The sequence below is a fragment of the Arvicanthis niloticus genome, chromosome 8 (assembly GCF_011762505.2).
Source record: "Arvicanthis niloticus isolate mArvNil1 chromosome 8, mArvNil1.pat.X, whole genome shotgun sequence".
NCBI classification, from domain to species: domain Eukaryota; kingdom Metazoa; phylum Chordata; class Mammalia; order Rodentia; family Muridae; genus Arvicanthis; species Arvicanthis niloticus.
This window is the reverse complement of record NC_047665.1, coordinates 5088486-5111332: the sequence shown is the minus strand read 5'-3', so window position 1 is coordinate 5111332 and position 22847 is coordinate 5088486. Positions and strand designations below refer to the sequence as shown.

Below are 22847 nucleotides of genomic sequence, written 5' to 3'. Positions count from 1 at the left end.
TCGTTTGGTGACTGAGCCCTGCGCTCCCTAACTGGACTCCTTCTTTGGGGTGTGTTATCTTGTCACAGGACTCCGAAGCCACGCCCCCCGGGCTAGGTGGGCCTACCTCTGGTCTCCAGCAGGACCCTCACTTCTAGACATCAGGTTTGGGCACAAAATGGTTCTCGGATGTTCAGTGAGTGCCTGACCTTCAGCGTGACGGTGTTGGAGTGTGGCCATCCCAGGAGACTTGACCCTGACTCATCCCGTAATGAACACTCAGTGTTGACATAGTCACACATGCCACGCCCCCTCATCTAACGCTTCAAAAATCATCTAGCCTCAGCTGTTCTATGTCACCTCCACAACGGCTAACCAAGGAAGTCCAGATGGTTTCACACCATGGAGCTCAACCTGTACTAATGCTGTCCCAGCAGCCTTTGCAGCTGTAGTTCCTTTTTTCTAGAATGTTCTCTTTGTTTCATTTAGGAGTGTGTTCCAAAGCCGCTTTCCCAGGAAGACTTCCATGACCATGGGTTGTACTTTATAGCCTTGGTCCTGTCTCACCTACATCCCTGTCCCACTTGCCTTACTTCTCTCCAAAGCCTGTCCCCTGAAATGCTACTGATCGGTCACCACTATGTCACTAGTTGCCTGTCTAGGTTGCAGCATGATCCAGAGCTATGTGCTAAGAAGCATTTCCTCAAAGGTGGAAAATGGATGCTTAGGGGTGTGTGTGTGTGTGTGTCTATATGTTTCTATATGTTGCATCCCTTAGGCAAAAAAGAGACACCATGCAGAATTGCTTAGCATTTTACTAGAATTTTTTTCCTAGAAAACCCATGTGGTGGCTGGAATACCTCCTAATCCCTGTTCTCACTCACAGCCTGTCCTGCGTGCCACGGCAGCTCTTAAGCCCAGTGACTGACTGACTGACTGTTGTTGGTCTGGATATGAGGCATGCAGCTCTTCCGTGTGAAGAAGCCCTTGGGCACTAGAACCCACAATTTTTAAAACTGACTTTGGGGAGACATAGACTGTGGTGAACATAACTGGGTGGCCTCATTCCCTGCCTCTTTGAGCTTCAGTTCCTGCCCTGCACAGTTAAGATAGCGTGGTTGCCCTTTCCTTCCAGGATCCAACTGAAAGGTTGGTCAGCTGCTCCCTTAGCCCTGCTTGACCTTAATGGTTACGGTCGCGCCATGTTCAGAGCCGCTTGCCCTCTCCCCAGAGAGAAGGTGGAGAGCTGGAGCTCACAGGAAGAACGAGTCTCCAGTGGTGGACTACATGTGACCCAGCCTCATCTGAAAGGAACAGCAGCAGCAGAGGCTGCAGGGCTTTAGCACTGGGCGTGGCTGTTTCAGGAAAGAGGGTCTCTCTTCCATGAATGACACAGGGATGAAGTAAATGCCCAGAGGCTTCTTGTCATGAAATATCTAGTTGGGGACACAGATGTGAGCAGGCTGTTGTGATAGGTGGTTAAACCTGAGATCTGTGGAGAGTTTCCTATGAGTAGAGAAGAGGAATACGCCCATCTGAGGTAATGGGGGACAGCTTCTGAAGGTGAATCAGGAGAGAAAACTGGGAAGAGGCTGGGCATTGATGAGACACAGAGGCAGGTCACAGCATCACGGGAACATAGAAAAGGTAAGCTAAGAGCTGGTTGAGCCTGGCTGTGTGTGATGTAAAGCCATTGGTCCATGTGCCTACTATTGGGGGATGTGTCTTAGGGGCATTTCAGAAAGTTTGTTTTCTCCCTGTGTCAAGGAAGATGAATGAGAAGACAGATGGGGAAATGGAACTAGGGTAGAACCAGGTCCTGGCAGCAAACGTGTGGGACCTGGAGAGGCCGAGTCAGAGCAGTGGCTGGGACCACAGCAGAAGTGAGCTAGCCTGGAATAAAATTAAGGTCTCTGTGTCAGTTACTTCCAGGTTACTGTTGATTAAAACACCCAAAGAAAGATCTTAAGGGAGAAAGGATTTAATTTGGCTCAGTCTTATGTTAGAGGGTCCATCCATGCTCACTTGGGTCCCTGGACTTTGGCAGAACATGTTGGCAGCAGGAGCCGGTGTAGAAGGTCCTTCTTCCTTTCTGGTTCAGGGCAAAATATCACTCCTGGGGACATGCATCTGGTGACCTTCCTCTGAGCCCCACCTCCCAGTGATGCTGCCAAGACAGGAACCTGTCAAGGGATGAATCCATTAATTAGGTCAGAGGTCTCAGGATATAATCTGGACAATGACTAATCCCCTACTCATTTTAAAATGCAATCAAATTGACAACCAAAATTAACCGCGATAGTTTCTATGCTAATGAGCGAGCATACTGTGGATTTCTCCCATGCGCGGCATAATTCAGCGAAGCCTAATAGAGGAGAAAGGAAGACAGGATACAAAGGGCCACTGATTCCTGTCGCATTGTGTTGCCCACAGCTGGCTGAGCGTTAGGTCCTTCTCCATTTGCTCGCTTGCTGCGAACACCTGCATCTCCAAGCAGCCTCTTAAGAACATGGTTGCAGTGAGAAGTACCATACCTGACAGGCAGGGACAAGATGAGGCAGAAATGGAAGCTGATTCCTAAAGATGACATTTGTAATTTCCTAGATTTAAAAAACAAAATAAAACTATGCAAGAAGATTAAATACTAAGAGAAGAAAGAATGTCTCATTTTATACAATTCCAAGTTTCATAGTTGACTTTAATCCTTCTAACTTCTAAAGTTGCTGGTGTTTAACCACAGAGACACAAGCCTCCGAGGCTCAAGGAGTCCTCGTGAAGAGTGATTCAAGGACTGGCAGTTAAACCTGACGCAGCATTTACTTATCTGAAGGGACATTTTCCTATATTCTGATAACTTCAAAAAACAATCTTCAGAATTGGCGTTCCTGAAATCTAATGGGTAGAGAGCAATCTCTCCCAGCAAAAAACTGTATTTCTAAATCATTTAAAAAGAGGCAAGTGGAAATTTAATTTCAAGCAAACACTTCTATTTTCCTTTAAAATCAGTTGATTTTTCTTGATTCTTTATTTCCCCCAGAAGCATCCTTCACTCAGTGTTTTAAGAAGTGTTTACTGCCAAAGCCCTTATAACACAGAGGCCTATAGCACATCTAACGGTTGGGCTTAGATGATCTATATTAAAGATGATAAATCATTTTCCACCCTTCCATACCATTTTCTTCTCCCTGCTCCCTTCCTTCATGTAACTCATGTGCCTAGCTGATGAGTGGTCTGTCTCCCCTGTTATACTTTAATCCAGGGCCTAGGTTTCATTTGCCTGCCAGTAGCGATAGCCAATAAATTAATCACACAACCACACAAGCCCAAGCCTGTGCACACACAAGCCGCCGCCAGCACAAAACTGCCCATCAAAAGGCAGGCAATTCCGAGCCTTCGTTGATCGAGCACCCTCAAGACTCACATCGTTGCCAGCCATTGGAGGTGCCAACGCTCATTTCTTTGTAGGCCTGGGCTGGGGATATGAGAGGACTCTAATTAATGCACTCACGAGATCCTACTGAATCAGCAAGCCCCTTAAAGGCGCCACACATACAAACCGGCAGCTGCAGCTTGTCGGCATTCAAAACAACAACAAAAGAGCTAGTTAAATATTTGAATAGCTGGAGTATATGTCTATTCGTTCCCATGGAAATTGCTAAAATAGGCCGTCCTTCCATCTCCAGAGGACTCAAAGTCATGGAAAACTCAGCACCATTGAGGAGCGGGACATCTCCATTTCTATAGCAGGCCGGGCCAGCACCAGTGCTAATAAAGTCCCGGAAAACGATCTCCAGAATATGGTACCCATTTACTCTGGCCTCAGGGGATGCAGAAGTAATTCTCTGAAAATAAGACAACTACGGCTTTGCTTCTCTATTAGTTTGGCACCTTGCAGCTGCAATAGGTTTTAACAATAACGAGGATTCATGGCTTCACATAAACATATCATCAAGGACTAGACTTGACCCAAGGCCAAAGCCTTGAGGCCAGGAGCTATATCTCTTTTGGCTCCTTTTCCTTGGTTGCCTCAGCATGGAGACAAACTTGAGGATTCAAATCCATTTCCTGTGTTCTAGCTTCATGTGTCTGTCCCCAAGAAGAGCACGCCACTGGCGTCAGCCTTCAAACATACTGCCAAGGCTGTGCTTCTGTCGGGTCAGCTTTAGTCATAGGCCCATTCTTGAACCCTTATGAGCAAAGATGGAGTTAGGTTGGTTTATTATTTATGTCTGAGCCATCAGTTGTACCCGGCATCATCCTGGCTCTTTGTGAGTGGGGCAGATAACCAGACAAAAGTCATTAGCTACGGAGGAGGAAGTAGATGTAGGGTGTCCATCCCAGCAGCAGGGCTGGGATACGTTTGACAGGTGGAGCGCTGCCTGGTGTGTGTGACGCTCTGGGTTCAATCGTCAGCACTGGGTAAGCCGTGCAAGTTGGCTCACACTCGTGTTGCCATTACTTGGAAGGTGGAGACAGAAGAAGGACAAGGTCATTGGGGTGGTTTGAATAGGGTTGGCCCCCACAGACTCAGAGATTTTAATGCTTGACCAATAAGGAGTTAGCACTGTTAGAGTTGTACCTTGCTGGAGTAGGCATGGATTTGTTGGAGGAAGTTGTCACTGGGGAGTGGGTTTTGGGGTTTCAGATGCTCAAGGCAGTCTCTCTCTCTCTCCTCTCTCTCTCTCTCTCTCTCTCTCTCTCTCTCTCTCTCTCTCTCTCTCTCCTTGCTGCCTCTTGTCTATCCAAATGTAGAACTCGCAGCTCCTCCAGCACCATGCGTGTCTGCACGCTGCCATGCTTCGCACCATGGTGATAGTGGACTAACCCTCTGAACTGTAAGCCAGCCACAGTTAAATGTGTTCCTTTATAACAGTTGCTGTGGTCATGGTGTCTCTTCACAGCAATAGAAATTCAAGCTAAGACAGTCACCCTGGACTACATGATGAATCTGAAGTCGGCCTAGCTTATATGATACCTGTCTCAACAAAAAGAAAAGAAAAATCAGTCTGTTCGGGTTGTCATAACAAGATACAGAAGCAGGGAAGATGAAACACTAGACGTTTGCTCTCCTGTGGTTCTAGAGGCTACAAGTGCACAGAACACTTGCCACTTCAGCTCTTGTCCTGGTTTGCAGATGGTCACCTTCTTGCTGTGTCCTCATGTGTCCTGTTTTCTGTGGCTCTTGGTGTGATTTGAATGCGACGTGTCCCCAACAGGCTCAGATACAAGAATGCTTGGTCACAGTTGCAGTTGGCAGTGGTATTAGCAGACTGTGGAACCTTTGAGAGGCAGACATGCTGAAGAAAGTACATCACCACAGGTGTGTGTGTGTGTGTGTGTGTGTGTGTGTGTGTGTGTGTGTCTGTCTGTCTGTCTGTCTGTGTATGAGTCTGTGTGTGTGTCTGTGTGTGTATGTGTGAGTCTGTGTGTATGTGCCTGTGTATCTGTGTGGGTCTATGTGTGTGCGCCTGTGTGTGTGTTTCTTTGTGTGTCTGTATATGTGTCTGTGTTTGTATCTGTGTGTGTCTGTGTGAGTCCGTGTGTGTATCTGTGTGTGTATCTGTGTGTGTGTCTATGTGTGCGTATATGTGAGTCTGTGTGTATGTCTGTGTGTGCGTATATGTGAGTCTGTGTGTGTATGTCTGTGTGTGTGCCTGTGTGTGTGTCTTTGTGTGTGTTTATGTATGTGTGTCTGTGTATGTGTGTGTCTGTGTTTATAGCCTCTCCATGCTTTCTGTGCAGAGCTTGCTTCATTGTTACATTGAGGATGTGAGAACATAGCTTGTATCTCAGGTGGCCATCCCTGCAGCTCGCTGCCCTGTGCTTCCCAGCCAGGATGGACTTGTTCTGGAAGCATGAGCAGCACCACCTTCCTCCTGAGCATTTCCGTGGCTGTGGAGCGTTAGTTCAACAACCGAGGAGCTCTGCTGGTTCCTTTAAAAGGGCCCCCAGCCATACTGAATTAGGGGTAACTCTTACAATCCCTTATCTACAAATGTAGTCATATTAGGGGTGAGACTTTCAACATGATTTCACGCATGCAGCATTCATTCCATAATAACTGATACAAAGGCAATCCTGACATTTCTATTTAATCTTGATTTGGGTGAGATTTTTTTTTTTTTTTTTGGTTTTGTCTTAGTTTGTTTTTTTCCCCCCTCTGAGAATGAATGTGCTTAAGTAGCTTCTAGCAGACACTGTGAGAAAGGAACTGTTAGCCATGCACCCATAGGCTGCATGTACTTAATTACATGAACTAGAGGACTAGGACGTTTCCTTAAGAAGAACATCTGGTCTGGGGTCTGCTATTGCCAATCACCTGGCAAGAACCTTCTTAGAACACCGCTTTTGGTAGCAATTTAATGAAAAGTTAGATTTTCAAGAAAGCCTATGACTTGAGTTGGAGTCAGACCCCGGACATTGCAAACAGCCGTGGTAGGGTGCAGTCCAGTCACCCACCTTTTGCATACAAGTCATCTCTGACTTAAAACCCATCACATTGTCCCCAAATAACAAAGATGTACAGCAAATCAATTCTATTGCGTTGCTTCAGAGTCTAGTGCAGAAGAAAAGCTCAGGAAAACATAGTCAGCCCAGTAGCGCCCTTCAGAGAAAGGTGTGGCCCTCTCAGGGAGTGACATGGGGCTTCCACAATATTTGCTTTTCAGTATGACTTTTAAAATGATGTTCTTACCTTTTGAGGATCTCACACAATGTATTTGCCCCTCTCCTAACTCCTCCCAGACCCCCCTCCACCTCTATATCTCTATCCACCCAAATCCACACACACCTCCTCTCCCTGCCTCCCTTCTTTCTCCCTTCCTCCCATCAAACCCATTTTGTATGAGATAATTAATGTTTGGCAGGAGGCCTGCCTTGGAGCGTGGTCAGCGCGCCAGGTGTCAGACCACTAAAGAGGATAGACTTTACCTCTACCAGCAGCAGCCAGATGCCAAAGCTCCTGAGCTAGGGGTGGGGCTTCGTACCCACCCACTCCCCTTCTCCATGCTGGGATGTTGCGCATCCTGGGATGTTGTCTGGCTTGGTTGGTTCAGGCCTTGTGCACGCTGTGAGAACTGTTGTGAGGTTGTGTGTGCGTCCGCTCTACTGTGTCTGGAAAGCACTACTTCCTTGAAGCCCTCCATCGCCTCTGGCTCTAACAAACATTTCTCTCTCTCCCTTCCACATGGATCCCCGAGCCTTGAGACGAAGGGTGTGGTATAGACATCCCGTTTTGTGCTGAACAAGCCAACGTCTCTCATTTTTCGAGTGTGGGCCATGTCTAGGTCATCCGCGAAGCTTCTCCGAAATGGGTTGAGTGATGTACTGATTCATGGATATAGTAATATGCCATCAGGGACTGTTTCATTGCTGTGTTCATTTAGCAGCAGAAAATTGTAGTAGGTTTCCCCCTAGGGAGCATGAGAGTTTTCATCTCAAGATCCTTTGCTTCATTGCTAGTGTAAGTCATGGATTCCATTTTGTAGAGTTGGCCTTAAAAAAACAAAAAACAAAAAAAAACAAAACTTGTGTATTTCCACTGATGTGAATGCCTTTAAGATGATTTACTTGGAACTCCACTATTGACGAATCCATACCTTTTAAAGCATAAAAGACAATCTCTCCTCTCACTGCGCAATACGCATGGGTAGAGGGGTGTAGCCTCGAGGGGTGTGGCCTCACATTTCTGTCTCTGGAACCAGGAGCTCAGGATACTGCTGCCACATTTCAGGAATAAAGACACTGCATTTACCAGGCAGAAAGGTGATATGGCTGTTGTAGTCTCCTTACATTTTTATACTGTTTGGAACCTATCAGGAGCCAGTGGGTGGGGCTTGAACAAATTAATAATAAATAGGAAGAGGTGAGACATGTTTATTTGAAGAATGCAGACTAGAATCTGAGATGTTTTGACACAAGCCACAGTTGAGACAGCTGGAGTCAGGTCCTGTAGCCAGATGATGATTTTAAGTGTTTTAGTCTTTATTCTTCTCTTCCTCTTGGGTGTCTAGAAAAATTTCGTGACAGCATCAGTTCATAAGCCACTGAGGTAGTTCTATTGGCAGCAGAGGGAAGAAGATCCAGAGACACCCTCAGCGATCGCAGTGCATCCATAAAGAAATGGTGAATCTATGACTTAGTCCTAAGAGAGTCTGAATCCAGGTCTTGATGGTGACGGTCATAATGACAGTAGCAATAATCTTGTATTCCAGAGAGAAGTGACATGGTCAGGTGACTCCGATTTTTGAGGAGTATCAGATAAGCTAGGACAGAAAGGAATCAACCATGCCTTTGCATAGGCAGTCTGTGATTTTTTTTTAAACGGGTCTCAAATTATTTAGAATATGTTCCAACCTTTCTACACTCTAACCTAGGTCTGGGCTTCGCAATCTTGTTATTATTAACATCTTAGAGTTTTAGTTCTGCATTGTGTGGACTGTTCTATGCATCTCGCATCTTAGGGTCTAGACTTGGGGATCTGTTCCAGGCATTGTGGATGTCAGGTTCTGGACCATGAGATCTGTTCCAGAAATTGTGGATCTTAGGTTCTGTGCCATAGCAACTTCCCTAGGCACTGTGGTGATTCACCAGCATTTCTGGCTTCAAACCATTGGATGTACAGAGCACATGCCCTCCACTTCACCCCAGCATGGGGACAACCCAAAATATCTCCATGATCCTTTTCCTCTGGAGGCAAAATTACTCCTACTCTGAGACTCCCTGACCCGAACAGTCCATTTTAATAATTTCTCAGAAAATCCATGGCCTTAAAGGACACTTTGGCCATTTAATGGGGAAGGGTAAAACAAGAAGTGACTTTTGTCTCATGGGCCTGGCCTTCTTTTACTGACCGAGGGTAGCCACCTCAAGTGACCCAGCAGAGTAGCCAGCCTGTTCAACTGGCATCTTGTTTTAAGTGGTAGGCTTTGGTTTGGTTCTATTTTGCACTATTTATTCATCATATTGCCTTATTAGTGCATACAAGTCTATTTGCTCAGTTTCACATGAAGACTTCCAAAGAAACGAATAGTATACAGCCATAAGATTACATCCTAGCTGTTATCACACAGTTCCTGACCTTAGGTAGGATCAACAAGAAATACGTCCTGTAGTGTCTGGATACCTCACCGTGCACAGTCCTCTCCTGTGAAATCCTACACAACACAGAAAGCTCCTGGCATTAGAGGCAGCAGGTGTTGATCCCGAGGGACTAAAACAGAATTTGTATGTTACATGTACAATCTCGTAATAAAATTACAAATATCAACATGACATAAACAGAACAGCAAGACTGTAAAACGGTGTTGTAAGGGTCTCAGTGTGGGGACCCGCCTTCCTTTGTAAGGTCTTTCAGTGACAAGGGACCGGTCTGAGCACATCCTGCAGGTCTGACTCACTGTTTGGGTTCTCTATGGAAACCAAGTCTCAAGGGAATTTGTCATAAATTGTTTGCCAGGCTCTATGGGCTTGTCCTTCTCTTAGAGGGGCCACTAGTATTGCTTCTAAAGCGAGTTCTTTGTGAAGACTTTGCTCTAAATTACTAACCGGCACTGCTTTGAAGAGAAAGGGAATTGGAGCATGTGTGAAGCCAGCATTAAGAGGGGTCAGCAGGAAAATGTGTGAGCGTAGACAGACGTCACCTGCCTCCCCTTAGAGAGCCTGTGGTGGCTGAGAAAGCGTTCTCAGAGCACTCTGAGCTCTTGCTGGGATACAGGAAAGAGGCAAAGCTTTGAGTTCAAGCTCTCATGTCTGTCAAGCCTTATTATTAGGCTGGGGCAGACCCTGCCTCTGGCCAAGCCCAAGCCTGGATGGAGCATAAGGAGCCAGTGCTGAGGGTCCCACCTTTCACTCACCAGGGTGGAACATTGTGGCCTTTGTTGTGGAGCTTTCTGGAATTTGCAGCTGATTTGAAAAACCCAGCACTTAATTGTGGGTGACTTGAGAGGTAAACCCTGCTGAATTTCCTTTGAAATAGTCTGTGTGTTCTCAAGCCCCTAAGAGAAAAATAAGCGCCAACCATTTTTCTTCAAAATTAGTTGTTTGAAATATGGGATTGGGAGACCTGGCTGCGTTTCACACAAGACTAATCTCATCCCTCCCCGCTTGAGGCTTCTGGACTTCAAATCTCCCAGGTTTTTGTTTCAGCTTATTATTATTTTTTAACCTGGTAATAAATGCTGATCAAGTTCCCCTAATTAAAGTAGTATCTAATCTCTAGTAAGCTCCTGTCACATAGCAAGTATTAATAAGCAATTTTAAAGATTTCTTCTACAGAGCACAGGCTCTCCTCAAGATGAGACCTAAAAGAATCCAAGGATTATTTTTCCAGAGAAAAATCTAGGCTGGGTGCCTGAATGCTTTTCTTTAAATTGCACATGACGTCACATTCCCCAGATCAGGGAAACAATGCAAGGTGAAGTGTCAGCGCTCTTGGTGTGTGTACCTAATGTTTATAGGACACCAAATCTTGTTGGACTTAACTTCCCAACGTCTTTCTCTATGGAGGAAGAACCAGACTAAGATGGAGGCCGAGACTCACTCAGGATCGTGCTGGATAGTTCCAGTGGTATCTGGAGAGAGCCAGTCCTCCTTGGCATCTATCCCAGTGTCTCCATTCCACATCACTGCCTGGAGCACTGGCTTCTGTAAATCACCCCTAAACAGTGAAGCCTCTCGGTACACATGGAGATCTGCTCAGGACCACATGGATACCAAAGTCCTCAGAGTTCACATCTCTTTTATGCAAAAGGACATGGTATTTGTATCCAAGCTGAGTACCACCCTCCACATACATTAAATCACCTCTCTATATTATTTAGAATGTCTAATATAATGTAAATTCTGTATAAATGTCATACAATAGTGTTTAGGAAACAATGACCAAAATATATTAAGAACACACACACACACATATATACACACACATATATGTATGTACACACACACATATATATATATATATATATATATATATATATATATATATATATTCTCCTGGTGATTGGTTGAACTCTCAGTGCAGGACCTACAGATTCAGAGGACAGGCTATGCTGTGTTCAAGTCTCTTCTCAGTGAATCAGGAAGTTGCTGTATTAGCAAAGCATAGTGGGGTTACGTTGGGTTTATAATTTATGCATTGGTGGTTTTTTATACTTTTAATAATTGATACCATTGTGTATTAAAAACCATTGTTGCACTCATTACTACCAAGAGCATGGCAGCTTTGCAGATAGTGGTGAACTACACGAGCGGGCTCCATATACTATGGTATGATATAGTATAGAATGGCATGGCATGGCATGGTATAGAAAGTGTAGTATGGTACAGTATGGTATGATATAGTGTAGTATGGTGTGGTATAGTGTAGTATGGTGTGGTATAGTGTAGTATGGTGTGGTATAGTGTAGTATGGTACAGTATGGTATGATATAGTGTAGTATGGTGTAGATTCTTGGAGCCCCAGTCATCCTCTCAGTGTCACCCTCTTTGCACAAGCTAAACATCGTGTTCCAAAATGATCACTGTCTTATATTTGGGTTTTTTTTCAATTTGTGCATACATAATGAGACATCTTGTAGATGGAACTCAATTCCAAACACAAAATTTATTTTTCTGTCACATGACATTGTATACACATCTTCTGGAGGCAATTTAATTCATTATTTTTAGTGTGCCTGGATTTGGGCTGTTATTAAGCCTGAATATGACATCACATCTGCAGTGCTTCCCCACTATGAGGCCAGTGCTCAAAATCAATGATGCAGATTTCAGAGCATTTCAAATGCCATATTTGAGAGTGTAGTGATCTAACCTGTAGCTGCCCACAGTGTCCTGCTGCAAGCACACAGACTCTCTGCACAGAGACTCTCTCTTTCCCAGAAGTCTGCAGTCAATAGTAGCTGGCAGCTGGAGGGGAAGGTCTTAGCTTCTGTCCTTTGAGTCCAGGTGACTCTGAGATTCCAGCTACACCATTATTCAAGTCTCCAAATGGGGACAGAACAATAGAGAGTGAATGGAGCCGAGCTCAGAGGGACTTAGACCGAAGTGAAGGAGTGGGGTATGATATGTGGCCCGGCAGTTGGATACAAGTAGACCAGAATACAGTGCAAACAGCAGGGAGTGGCCCTATCCATTCATTCAGCAAAAATTCAGAAAAAGAGGGCAGAAAGGCAAATCCCATCACCCTGAAGTGACAACCAGATGCCTATAAAATTACAAGTAGCTGTCAAAGCATTGAGATAAGTGATTTATACTTGAAAATAATCATTCCAGAAGCACTGTGGGAAGGAGACTGCAGGTGGCCAGAGAAAGCAGGGAGACTGAATCAGAAGGTCACAGAAAGGATGAAAAAGAAAAGATGGATAGGTCTCAGCACTCAGCTGGCAGAGGATGAATTTAAATCAAGTACAAACACAGAAGACCCACCTGGTGATCTCCGGCTTACTAGCACTTTTCTGTATGCTAGTGGTTGTTAGCGTGTTGGAGTGAGAAGTCACTTGAAACAAGGGGAACCTATGTGCTTCATCTCCAGAAAAAGTGCAGATATGAACAACATAAAAATTTGAACATGAAGCTGTGGTACTTTGGTACTCTCAAGGAGGCATGGAGCAGATGCATATGTATATATGTATCTTTTCTCAGACATGTGCATCTCTTGGTCTATGTGCATCAGTTAGAGTCAGCTCCTAGCACTGTAAAGAATCCTGAGATCTGAAAATGGATTGCAGAAACCAGTGGCTGGAATGCAGGGAAGTCCTTCACCATGGCTGCAAGACGGCAGGCCCCAATAACATGAGAAAGTCTGGGGTTCCATGAGCTTTATTGGTGTGGCAGATGGTAGATGGTCTAGATGTGCACCCCGCCTCCCGTGAAACTCAGGGCAGACCTGAGTTAAATAGGGAGGGAGAAGAGGGGTGTGTCTGGGGGTCTGGGAAAAGGAATATGGCCTTTAGGTAACTCATTAGTATGTAAATCTCTCTGGGGCTGAGGCCTGTAGTCAAGCCTTCTACCTGTGCTCTTTGGGAGGGGCTGCATTGTCCCTACATGACTGAAAGGTGTGGGTCAATGGAGATCTAGACCACATGCCAGGACCCTGGGTTCTGGGGGCGTGGTCAAACACCTGCCGTTGCCCCATTGGGGTCGGAGTTGGAGGCCTGTGCCCAGCCAAGAACCAAGCTATCCTTACCCTGCCCCACAATGAATCAAATATGATAGTTTTATTTTTGCATAGGAATATAAAGTGTGTGGGGGCTCTCTCTCTCTCTCTCTCTCTCTCTCTCTCTGTGTGTGTGTGTGTGTGTGTGTGTGTGTGTGTGTGTGTGTGTGTGACTGCCCCCCAAAAGCACTGAGCTGTTTCCTGTTTGTCCACATTCATGTGTAGCTCTTAGTTGGAACAACCCAATGTGGTGTGGTCTTCAGTCTTAAGAACCTCGTTTGCCTGTGTCTTCTGCATTCTGGCCAGGTTGAAGGGCAAATAGGGCAGGTGGCAAGTGTGGGACTTTGTGTGGCCCAGCCTTACACTGGCTAGAAATGGATTCTAGAGCTGAAACTAACTGCAAAGGCATCTGGGAAACAGTCTAAGGGGTAGGAATAAAAGACAAAATATTGACTTCAAGGGTCTCAACCATAATGCTTTGTGTTTGTTACAGAAAAATATTTTTTAAAGATTTTACGTGTATAGATGTTTTGCCTGCACATATGCACGCACCCTATATGTACGTAATGTTTGTGGAGACCAGAAGAGGATGTCAGATCCCCTGACATTGGAGTCTGTGAGCTGTCATGTGGGTGCTGGGAATTAAACCTAGGTCCTCGGGGAGAGCCGCCAGTGCTCTTAGCCACTGAGCCATGTCTTCCAGCCTAGGAACTGATTACTGATATTTTCCCCAGAGAAGAGTGGGGATAATGAAATCAGAAGTTTAGGGGAAGAGAGCCCAAGTGAAGGCTGATGGGGCAGGAAGTCCTTTTTATGCCGTGACATCCAGAATCAGCTCAACTCAACCCAAGCCCTTTTCCTAGTCTATGATGGGACTTTTGTTTATAATGCAAGTACAAGGTGAGACGGAGTTGAGGGGAAACCTAGGAAACGTAGCCCTGAACTACCGTCTTCTGAGACCAGCTATGAGCTGATTGCAGGTCAGCCAGAAAGGGACCTGTCAATCTGGAGACCCTTTACTCTCCTCTCCTCTATGCCAGTGGCCAGCAGTCCTGCATTTGGAAGTAGTTAGCACACGCTCCCTGAGATGCCTGTATTCAGTACCCTCCCCTAGGCAAAGCAGCCTGGAGCTGCCTCCCTCATGTGCCCTCTGGGAGAAGGCACAGCCTCAGGAAGTAGAGATGGGGACCGTTCGGCTGCAGAGCAGTGTGTTCATCCCCCTACCCAGCTCCACAGGGGTGGATATGTTGTTCTTGGGGATGAAGGATGGAGAGATAATGGCGATTACAAATCTTAATTTCTGTGGAGTTATAAGATCTGGAAACTAGTGATTTTTCTCTCCACATACAAATGTGATTTTTCTGAAATATAAAAGGCAGTCCGGAAACTGGGGTGTCTCAAGGTCAGAACCATTGGAAAGCTGATGCCGAAGCCCTTGTGTAGCTGGGATCTGCAGGGATGGTCAGGTTTCATCCATTTGCCCGTTTCTGGCTCCTTCCTCTGACTTGGACTTTGGTTATGAATACTCCCCTTTCAACTCACTAAATCCTAGCTGTTTCCTTGGAGAGGTGTTTGGAAAATGGATCTTTCCTCCTCTTTGGTTTCTTTCGTTTCTGTTCTGTCTTGGAGTTGCTGCTGTATTGATGTGTTATTTTTCCACTCTCTGGTCAGCTTTTTCCAAAATCATTAGGGTTTAACTGGTTAATTTCATAATAGAATCCAACAATGAGAAAGGCTTTATGGTGACTGTACCATTTACTTTTGAGGGAGCCCTTCATTCTGCTGTGAAAAAAAACATGTCTCATGAAACAGAAAATAAAAGAAAGCTGGAAAGACCCCAGCCCCATGGGTGAGCCACCACAAGAAAGTGAGAACACTGCTTTTGTTTTAAGATTACTGCTTCAGTCCATCAGGAAGGAGGAGTTGGATGGCCAGAGCTTCTGGGAGAGTGGCGGCCACTCCATCTCTCTGAAGCTCTTGCACTTCTCTGGCCTCAGAGGCCCCAAAGTTTATATTCTCAGGGGAAGGGATTATGGGAGGAGGGACCAGGAAGGTGGGGCAGCCAACAGGTTGTAAAGTGAATTTAAAAAAGAATTCATATTCTCTTCTTCATTGTGACTGTGCCCCTTCTAAAGGGAGCGCAGACATCAACAAGTCAGGAATAAGCTTACCCAGATTTAGCAGCAGTTGGGTACTCTTGTTTGTGTTTGTGAATTAAAATGAGCAGTGTGTAAGTTCGACCCAGCCCCACCTCCCTTCTCCGGTTCTCTAAGGACCAGGATGTGGGCATTTGACTGTTCTGAGCTCCAGAGCATCCTGCCATCCCGTTATTCAGCTTTCTGTCTCCATAACAAAGTCCCTGAGCGGTCCGTTTAGAACCAGTTGACCGTGACTCATAGTTTATGCCCATGACATTCTCCAGTCACCTCCCCATGGTTCTGTCTTCGGTGGCCTGTGGGCGGGCATTGTACAGCTAATCCCATCCAGAGGTCACTTCTGAACAAAACTGCTCATCCTTTGGTAGAAAGTAAAAATCCTGGGGCCCCACAATCTCTGAAGGGCACTCTCTCCAAAGACCGGAAGTTCTAGCATTAGGCTCCACCTCTTAATGGTATCGCTACCTTGCAGTAGCCCTCCTCCAGAGATCAAGCCTTTGGACACGCATAGACCCTATGAACACATGCAAACCTTTGAGCCTTAAAATTTAAGCTAAAGAAGTCCCTTCTCATTTCCTCCCAAACACCAGAATGGGGATTTTTGCCCTAACTTCTTATCTGGGATTTGTGTCTAAGAAGTTTCCATTTAGAGCTATAAAGTTGTTTCTGTTCCTTCAGGACCATTTGGACAGTGCCATCAAATCCCTCACGGTCTTCAACTGGAAGCTGTGTGATTCCCTCCCCAGATCCCTCAACCTATAGTTGACCTCAGGTTCCCTAACTCTGCCATCTCCTCTTCTTTGCCCCACACCAGATCAATCTATGGGTTTATCAAGCCTTCATTTCTCTTTAAACCTTTAGGCCAGTCTCTTGCTCTTTTGCTCTTTGTCTTTCTCTCTCATAATTCTGATGCCACCCTGCATCCTGTCTGAGATGAACTGATCTAGTCCCTTCCTGGTCAGAGATTGCTGACACTTTAAGTGATCCAGTGTCTCCCTGACTTAATATTGCTGACACCTTTGTCTTGTTTCAAGTCTAATGTCCAGCTCTGTTGGAAGTGCAATGCTCTGTGGAGAGGTGTTCATGGTCGCCTGGCTGGTAGGAGTAGTGTCTTCTCCTGCCATTGAATGTCTCCAGTGAATAAGGACCTGGAGAAAAGATGACAAGTTCAAAATCTGAAGTGTGTTATCTTCCAAACGCAAACTGCCTTAACATGACTTAATTCAGAATAGCTTACGGGGACCTCAGAAGTTGGGAGAATCTATGTGCCACTCTGTGCTTGGCTTATTCTAGTCTGTGCTGTAGAATTCAGAGCTGTGTCTCCTGAAATCTCATCTCTTCTCTAGGATGAAGTGGCTTCTCCTCCTCTGAGTGCCACCCACACTGAAGTACTTCTAGGATGGCTGGCTCTCTTTCTGCCAAAAGCTCCTTGTGACAAATCCTGAAGCTATCACTCTTTGAAGTCTCCACTCTGACTGTTGGATTAACAGCTACTAATAGTATTTGACTGTACAGAAAACTCAAGTAATTATATTGTTCCAAAATTTGGTGGATTCTGGCAACTATGGATATAGAAAAGGCAACTTTAAAAGACAAAAGAAAACCCAGTTCTCAGAATAATCCCCTGTCTGTCACTAGTGTGGAGTGACCTCTCAGAGTCTGACCCCTTTCGAGCAACTTTAGGGGAACTTGTGACCCAGGAAAGGTATGGCTGAAGAGCAGGTGGGCACCGGGACTATGGCGGGGCTGCAGGGGAGGCATGCCTACACTTTTCTCATCTACAGTGTTCTTTGACACACACAAGGCAGCAGCATTTGAGAAATGGTGTGGTGATGATTTCAGGGGCTCAGATAGGAGGACAGGATAGCCAAGGCTCTGCTACTAAGGTGGAGTTGCATGAAGGTGGAGAGGAAGTAGGAGGTGGCTCACCTCTCGCTTGCAATTCTTCAAATGCATTGTGAGTTTTCACCCCCAAGGCTGACCTGGAAGAGATGTCAATAGATGGCAATGTTTTCTCCCCTTGCCCGAAGGAGAAACCGAAGAAGCTCTCAGATCTGTTAACCCTTGGCTTCCTCCGAGTTTCCTTGGAATACAGGTTGTTGTCTCTTACCTGATTCGAGCTCCCATGTTCTCCGGACGAACGACAAATGTTTGCACAGAAATCTGAAACCTAGTTTCTAGGTGTCTGAGAGGACATCTTGGTCTCCAGTGGTTTTTAGTTTTGAAACTTTTTGTGGGGAGGGGCATTACTGAGTTATATGACTAAGGGCAGCTGATTGTCTCCCAATTCCACTTCTCTTTCGAAGTTTATTTTATATTTTGTTGTGGTTTGCAGATGTTTCATGGTTTGGAATTAGGAAAGTAAAGTCAAGACAAGGTGTAGGTAAGTAGTCACTCCTTCTCTGGCTTTACTGGGCTAAGTTGATTGACTGGCAGAACTCACTCAGCTTCCCTCATTCCTCATTGGTCTTCCTCTTCTTTTTCTGTCTTCCCAGTTTTTGATTGGTCGAAGCAAAAGACTCAAATATATATATATATATATATATATATATATATATTTTGCAAACTGTGTAGTAAGTAGGTTTGCCCAATTGAAATTGACTTGTTTTAAATCCAATGGACATGTCAACGGCTGTCTCTGTTCTAGGCAGTGATGAGCTTTGAAGGTTAAAGACACAGAGTAGATGTACATCCATGACATGCCATGCATCGTAGGCTGAACAGGCAAGCTTGGGCAAGTTTGGCTCTTAACTTTGTTCTGTTGGCTATGATGCAGTAGAATTCTGAGCTGGTGAGTTAGCTGCTCATTTATGATGTTTTTTTTTTTCTTCTCCAAAACAGACTTCCACATCCAGACACTGTGATTTGTGCTTGATTGCTTTCTGTTCCCCAAATTCAAACCAAGTGCCGACAATTGAAAAGCAGAGCGTGTATTGTGCGGAGGGAACGCAGGTGGCATTGCTCATCACTAGGGCGCAAGTCAGGTGTGATCTCTCAGGACTTCCACTCTGCTTGTCATTTTTTGTGGCTTCCAAGACCAAGAGTGGAGGTTGGATGGGTAGCTTGAAAAGATAGTTTTCTATCATTCTTCTGGGTTTCTAAGATTTGGCCATCGTGCACAGACTCTTGTGGTTGCCGCTCCTTTCATTAGTAATCTACCAAATGGACGGAAAGTAGACATAGACATGAGACCTAGTTGGAGAACCAGCTGGAACTCCAGGATCATGGGGCTCTAGGAGGCTCCCAAGAGGCACATTTCAGAAATAGCCAGAGACATTACAGAGTTTTCCCTTCTAGTGCAGTCCATAGGGCTTCCTTCCTCCCCCCCCCACCCCCACCCCCGTTACAAGGATGTGTGCACAGAGGAAAGTGAGCCATTCTCTCTCTACAGTACCAGATGATGCTGTCTTCCTTTTCCTAAACAGCCAATCACTGTACCCCCTCAACACTTTCAAGACACCTTTAACTACAGAAGGATGCTTAGACAGATTCAGAAGTGTGTTTCCCCCTCTTAAGTGGCAGCGTAGATTGCTCTTCAAAATGTCCCAGGTATAGCCCACCAGAGGCTTGTGTTGTACCCATCAAGTATGCTGAGGCCAACCGTTTAGGAGACAGGACCACCATGAGGAGAGCTTATGACAGAGAGTTTCCAAAAGGAAACATGTGATATTGTGGTGAGTGTCTGTACAGAGCATGTGCCCCACCCCTAATCCACAGTCAGTCAGGAGGTAGAAGCAGCAAGGTGATGAGGGGAAAAGCCTTTCTTATTATGTCCATGAGGAGGAACCAGGGACAGAAGAGGCAATTCTAGGACTGGCTTATTGCAATAAACCCACAGGCTCTGGATGTCCATGCTCTCCCGAATCCTCTGACTTTTGAGTGATAGGACGGTTGGATAGAGACCTGGAAGGTGAAGACCACACAGGGAGGTAACTAGGGGATGTGGCCTATGTTGGTCTGCTTATGGAAGATGAACTGGTGGCCAGGGCATTTACTTTATCTAGAGACTGAGCAGCAGTCCCCAGGGGCCAAAGCACCAGCCCACAGGAAAGAGAGAGCCCGGGCAATGTATTCGGTAGCTCAAGGGTAGGAATCCCTCCCCCCTCTGAAGGCATTGTTGGAATTGAGAAGGAAACTTATTTCCCAGATGGCCATTTTAATCACTGGAAAATATGTTCAGTTAGACTTAGAGACATCTAAAAATCAAATATATATGATGTTATCATGTAGCTCTGATGAGACAAAGTTACCTCTCTGTATTTCTTCTTAAATTTTTTATATTGGAATAAAAATTAGCTAAAATATTTTCATGTATTCTACCTCCTGTTTATCAGCCTTGTAATTAGAACTAACTACCCCAAAATTCACTGGCTGTATACACTCCTAGCAATTTAAAACGTTGTGCTAATATTATAATACAGTTTTCAAGTTCTCATGAGCTTCTCGTAACAAGCTGTGATGTGCCTCTGACTTCTGTCTCCTTTTTTTGTGATGTCTGCTCAGCCACGTGCACAGACACACAAAGACACAAATCATAAGACTCGCACAGGCTGCTGTCAAATTATATAGACATTCATTGTCCCCATCGGGAGCTTTTCTCCCCTCCCAACATTGCTGCGCTCTGTGTTCTGTTATATTAAAATGTTCGTAGAAAAACGCTCTTAATTCCCATAACCTTGGCAGCCATATCAATCTTCCAGGCTTTGGAAAAATCACTAATGAAGGGAAAGGCAGTTGCATTAATATTCCTCTGACGAATTGTTGAGGTTTCTGATACTCCATTTGTCAACGGTGACTTTTTACAAAGTGAAAAGGCTTTTGAAACATTGTCTGGTTCTCTAGCAGCCGAGAATGGAGTGAAGACTGTGGCCGCCATGTCTTCTGCTCTCATCCCTCTGCACTAAGTTATATGAGGGGCAGCTCTTAGCTGGTGAAGTGCATCAGGGAATAAGGAGTGTGCTCTGATGAATGTGCTAGATTCTTGGAGAAATCTCCATTGTCTTCTACTCAAAACATACAGCTCTGCTCTCTGAATCTCATAGTTAAACTGGGGCCACAGGATAACTGAAGTCAATGTGTTTCTAATTATGGTTGAGGCTCCAGGAGGAGTTTTGTCACAACACATGGAGTATTTGACAATGACAACTTCTCCATCTCTGGGGCGTCAAGGTGGAACCTAGCATCGTTGGAGAAATATGTGGCCTTGACTGCACCTCCCATGGGAGTTCTGAGGGTAGCAAGATTTGGTAGCTGGTAGCCTTACAGAAGGGAACAGCTGCTCCAGGGACCTAGCAAGATAGTTAGCAGCATGAAAGCTTTCCTGACAAAGTACAGAAATGCAAGTAGCACACATCTCCGTTTCTATCACTGGCTAGAAACTGAGTGAGCAAGGTTTGTCAGAAAGCAGATCACAAAACAGAGATGGCTGGGGATATTAGTAAGAACTTGTCCTTACAGCTATTCTTGGCAGCACTCCACTGTTTGGGAACACAGATGAGCAAGACACAAGATGAGCATAGCCAACCGGCAGGCTTGCCTTGGCTTTGACTGTTGCATGGCTTCTAAGTTGGCTGTGTGAGGACATGTTTGTAGCATCAAGCCAGAGCGTATTATTAAACACAACTTAAACACAATCCCATTGAGAGACTGCTTTAAAAGTTACTGGTAATAGCAGTAGATTTCCCCCTGCATACTTTGTTTAAGATACAAACTATCTGGGAATTGTCCAATTGTTATCACTACAAACTATAATAATCCCCATAGGGAGAAAATGGATCTTGGAGTTTGGTGGGTGGATTATCATTATATTGAATAGGAATTCAGACTGTATCAGACTCTGACAAAACAACCTTTGTTTTTGTAATTGCTTTACATGGAAGTAATTAAGGATGAGGAGAAAGTGGAGAAGATGCAGAGGTACTGGTGCATGCTGGGATAGGGGTTGTAAACACATGCCCTTGGCCAGAAGAGCAACCAGACTTCTCTTCCTCAGCAAGCATCTGCCTCACCTGGGTGTTCGGCTCTTCCCTCTCACTCTGCCTCACTCTGTCCTCGCTCTTTTCCTTCCTGTGTTCTCTGGGGACAGCACGCTCATTTTGTCCACTTCACACGTACGCGCACGATCTGTGTCTAAAAGACTGGGCTCCCACGTATGAAGTGCCTATCCATGCGATCGATATTCAGCGTTCTGGACTCTTCTCCTATGCTTTCACCTTTGTGAACCCACTTTGGTTGACTTGAGTCATCAGTAGATATATTTAGTGGTTGGACATAAGGTAGTGAGGTGAATCCAGGGCCAGGGATTCTGAGGCTCTGGATTAAAAAACTAACTCTTGTATGAAAAATACTGAGCTATTTCTATAATATAAGGGGAACTCAATAATGTCAAGGACCCTATCACTAACATATGTGAAGCACTTTTAAGTCTCTAATGCAGTTTTATACCGAATCTCACTCCAGTCTCATATAGTAACAACCGGGTACTCTCTAGCACAGTCCAGTCCCCGACTGTGAGCAGAAGCAGAGGCATAAAGAAGGCGCTGGAACAAACGTGTGAGGTCAGGAAACTCAAGTCTCCACATTTGCAACATCCCTTTCAGTCCCCAGAGAAACAGGTGTTCTGGATTTGTGCCAGGCATTCAGTGACAGGGTGCTCTTAAGGTGTGCCTGTAACTCAGGGTCCTGGGAGCTGCAGGTGCAGTTACAGAAAATGGAAAGGAAGAAACTGGAGGCCTCATACATTTCTGATAATTGACTGACAACATTGTGCAGCCACTTTGTAAACCAGGTAGACCCTCAAAATGTTAAGCACAGATCTTTCCTAGGATTTACCAATCTCACACAAGAGCAATGAAAGCATGTGCCACCACAAACATGTGTACATGCGAGTTCACCGATGAAATATTCTTATATGTCAAAGAGTCCCAAGTCCTTCCATGGGCAGAGGGTCAGATACATGGTTCATGCCATATCTGTACAGTTTAGGATCATCCAACAATGTAAAGGAGGTATTGGCACACAGCAGAGAGAGATTTAACTTTGTAAACACGATGCTGGGTCGTGAATACCGTTGTCTGCACCCGAGTGATATGCCAAGCTTCGTTAACTCAGAGCGGGAGAGTAAATTCATGCATGTCTGGGACTGGGAGTAAGGGAAATGGGAGATAAATACTTACCAGGGCATGGGAAATATCTTAAAATTAGATTGTAGTAATCATTGAAACACTGTGGACATACCAAAGCCCACTGAAAATTGCACATTTGGAGCATATGTGAATTCAAGATGAACCGAAGCCATTCAATTACAGAATGCCTATGCTTCTTCCAACTCTAGGGCCAGCTTCAGTCATCAGCAACGACGATGACTCTGCCAGCCCCCTCCACCACATCTCCAATGGGAGTAACACTCCATCTTCCTCAGAGGGCGGTCCTGATGCTGTCATTATTGGAATGACCAAGATTCCTGTTATTGAAAACCCTCAGTACTTTGGCATCACCAACAGTCAGCTCAAGCCAGACACATGTAAGTACAGCTGTTTATACTTATCAACCCATTT

At 45.2% G+C, this 22847-nt stretch overlaps 1 protein-coding gene across 2 annotated transcripts in view; it reads left to right on the top strand.

The window, feature by feature from the left end:
* The window catches only part of Ntrk2 (neurotrophic receptor tyrosine kinase 2), a 306311-nt gene that overhangs the window by 156915 nt on the left and 126549 nt on the right, over positions 1-22847 (top strand). For both annotated transcript variants that reach the window (XM_034509751.1, XM_076938898.1), the window contains one exon: positions 22625-22813. In XM_034509751.1, the coding sequence (XP_034365642.1) occupies positions 22625-22813 (189 nt within the window). The remainder of the gene's footprint in view (positions 1-22624; positions 22814-22847) is intronic.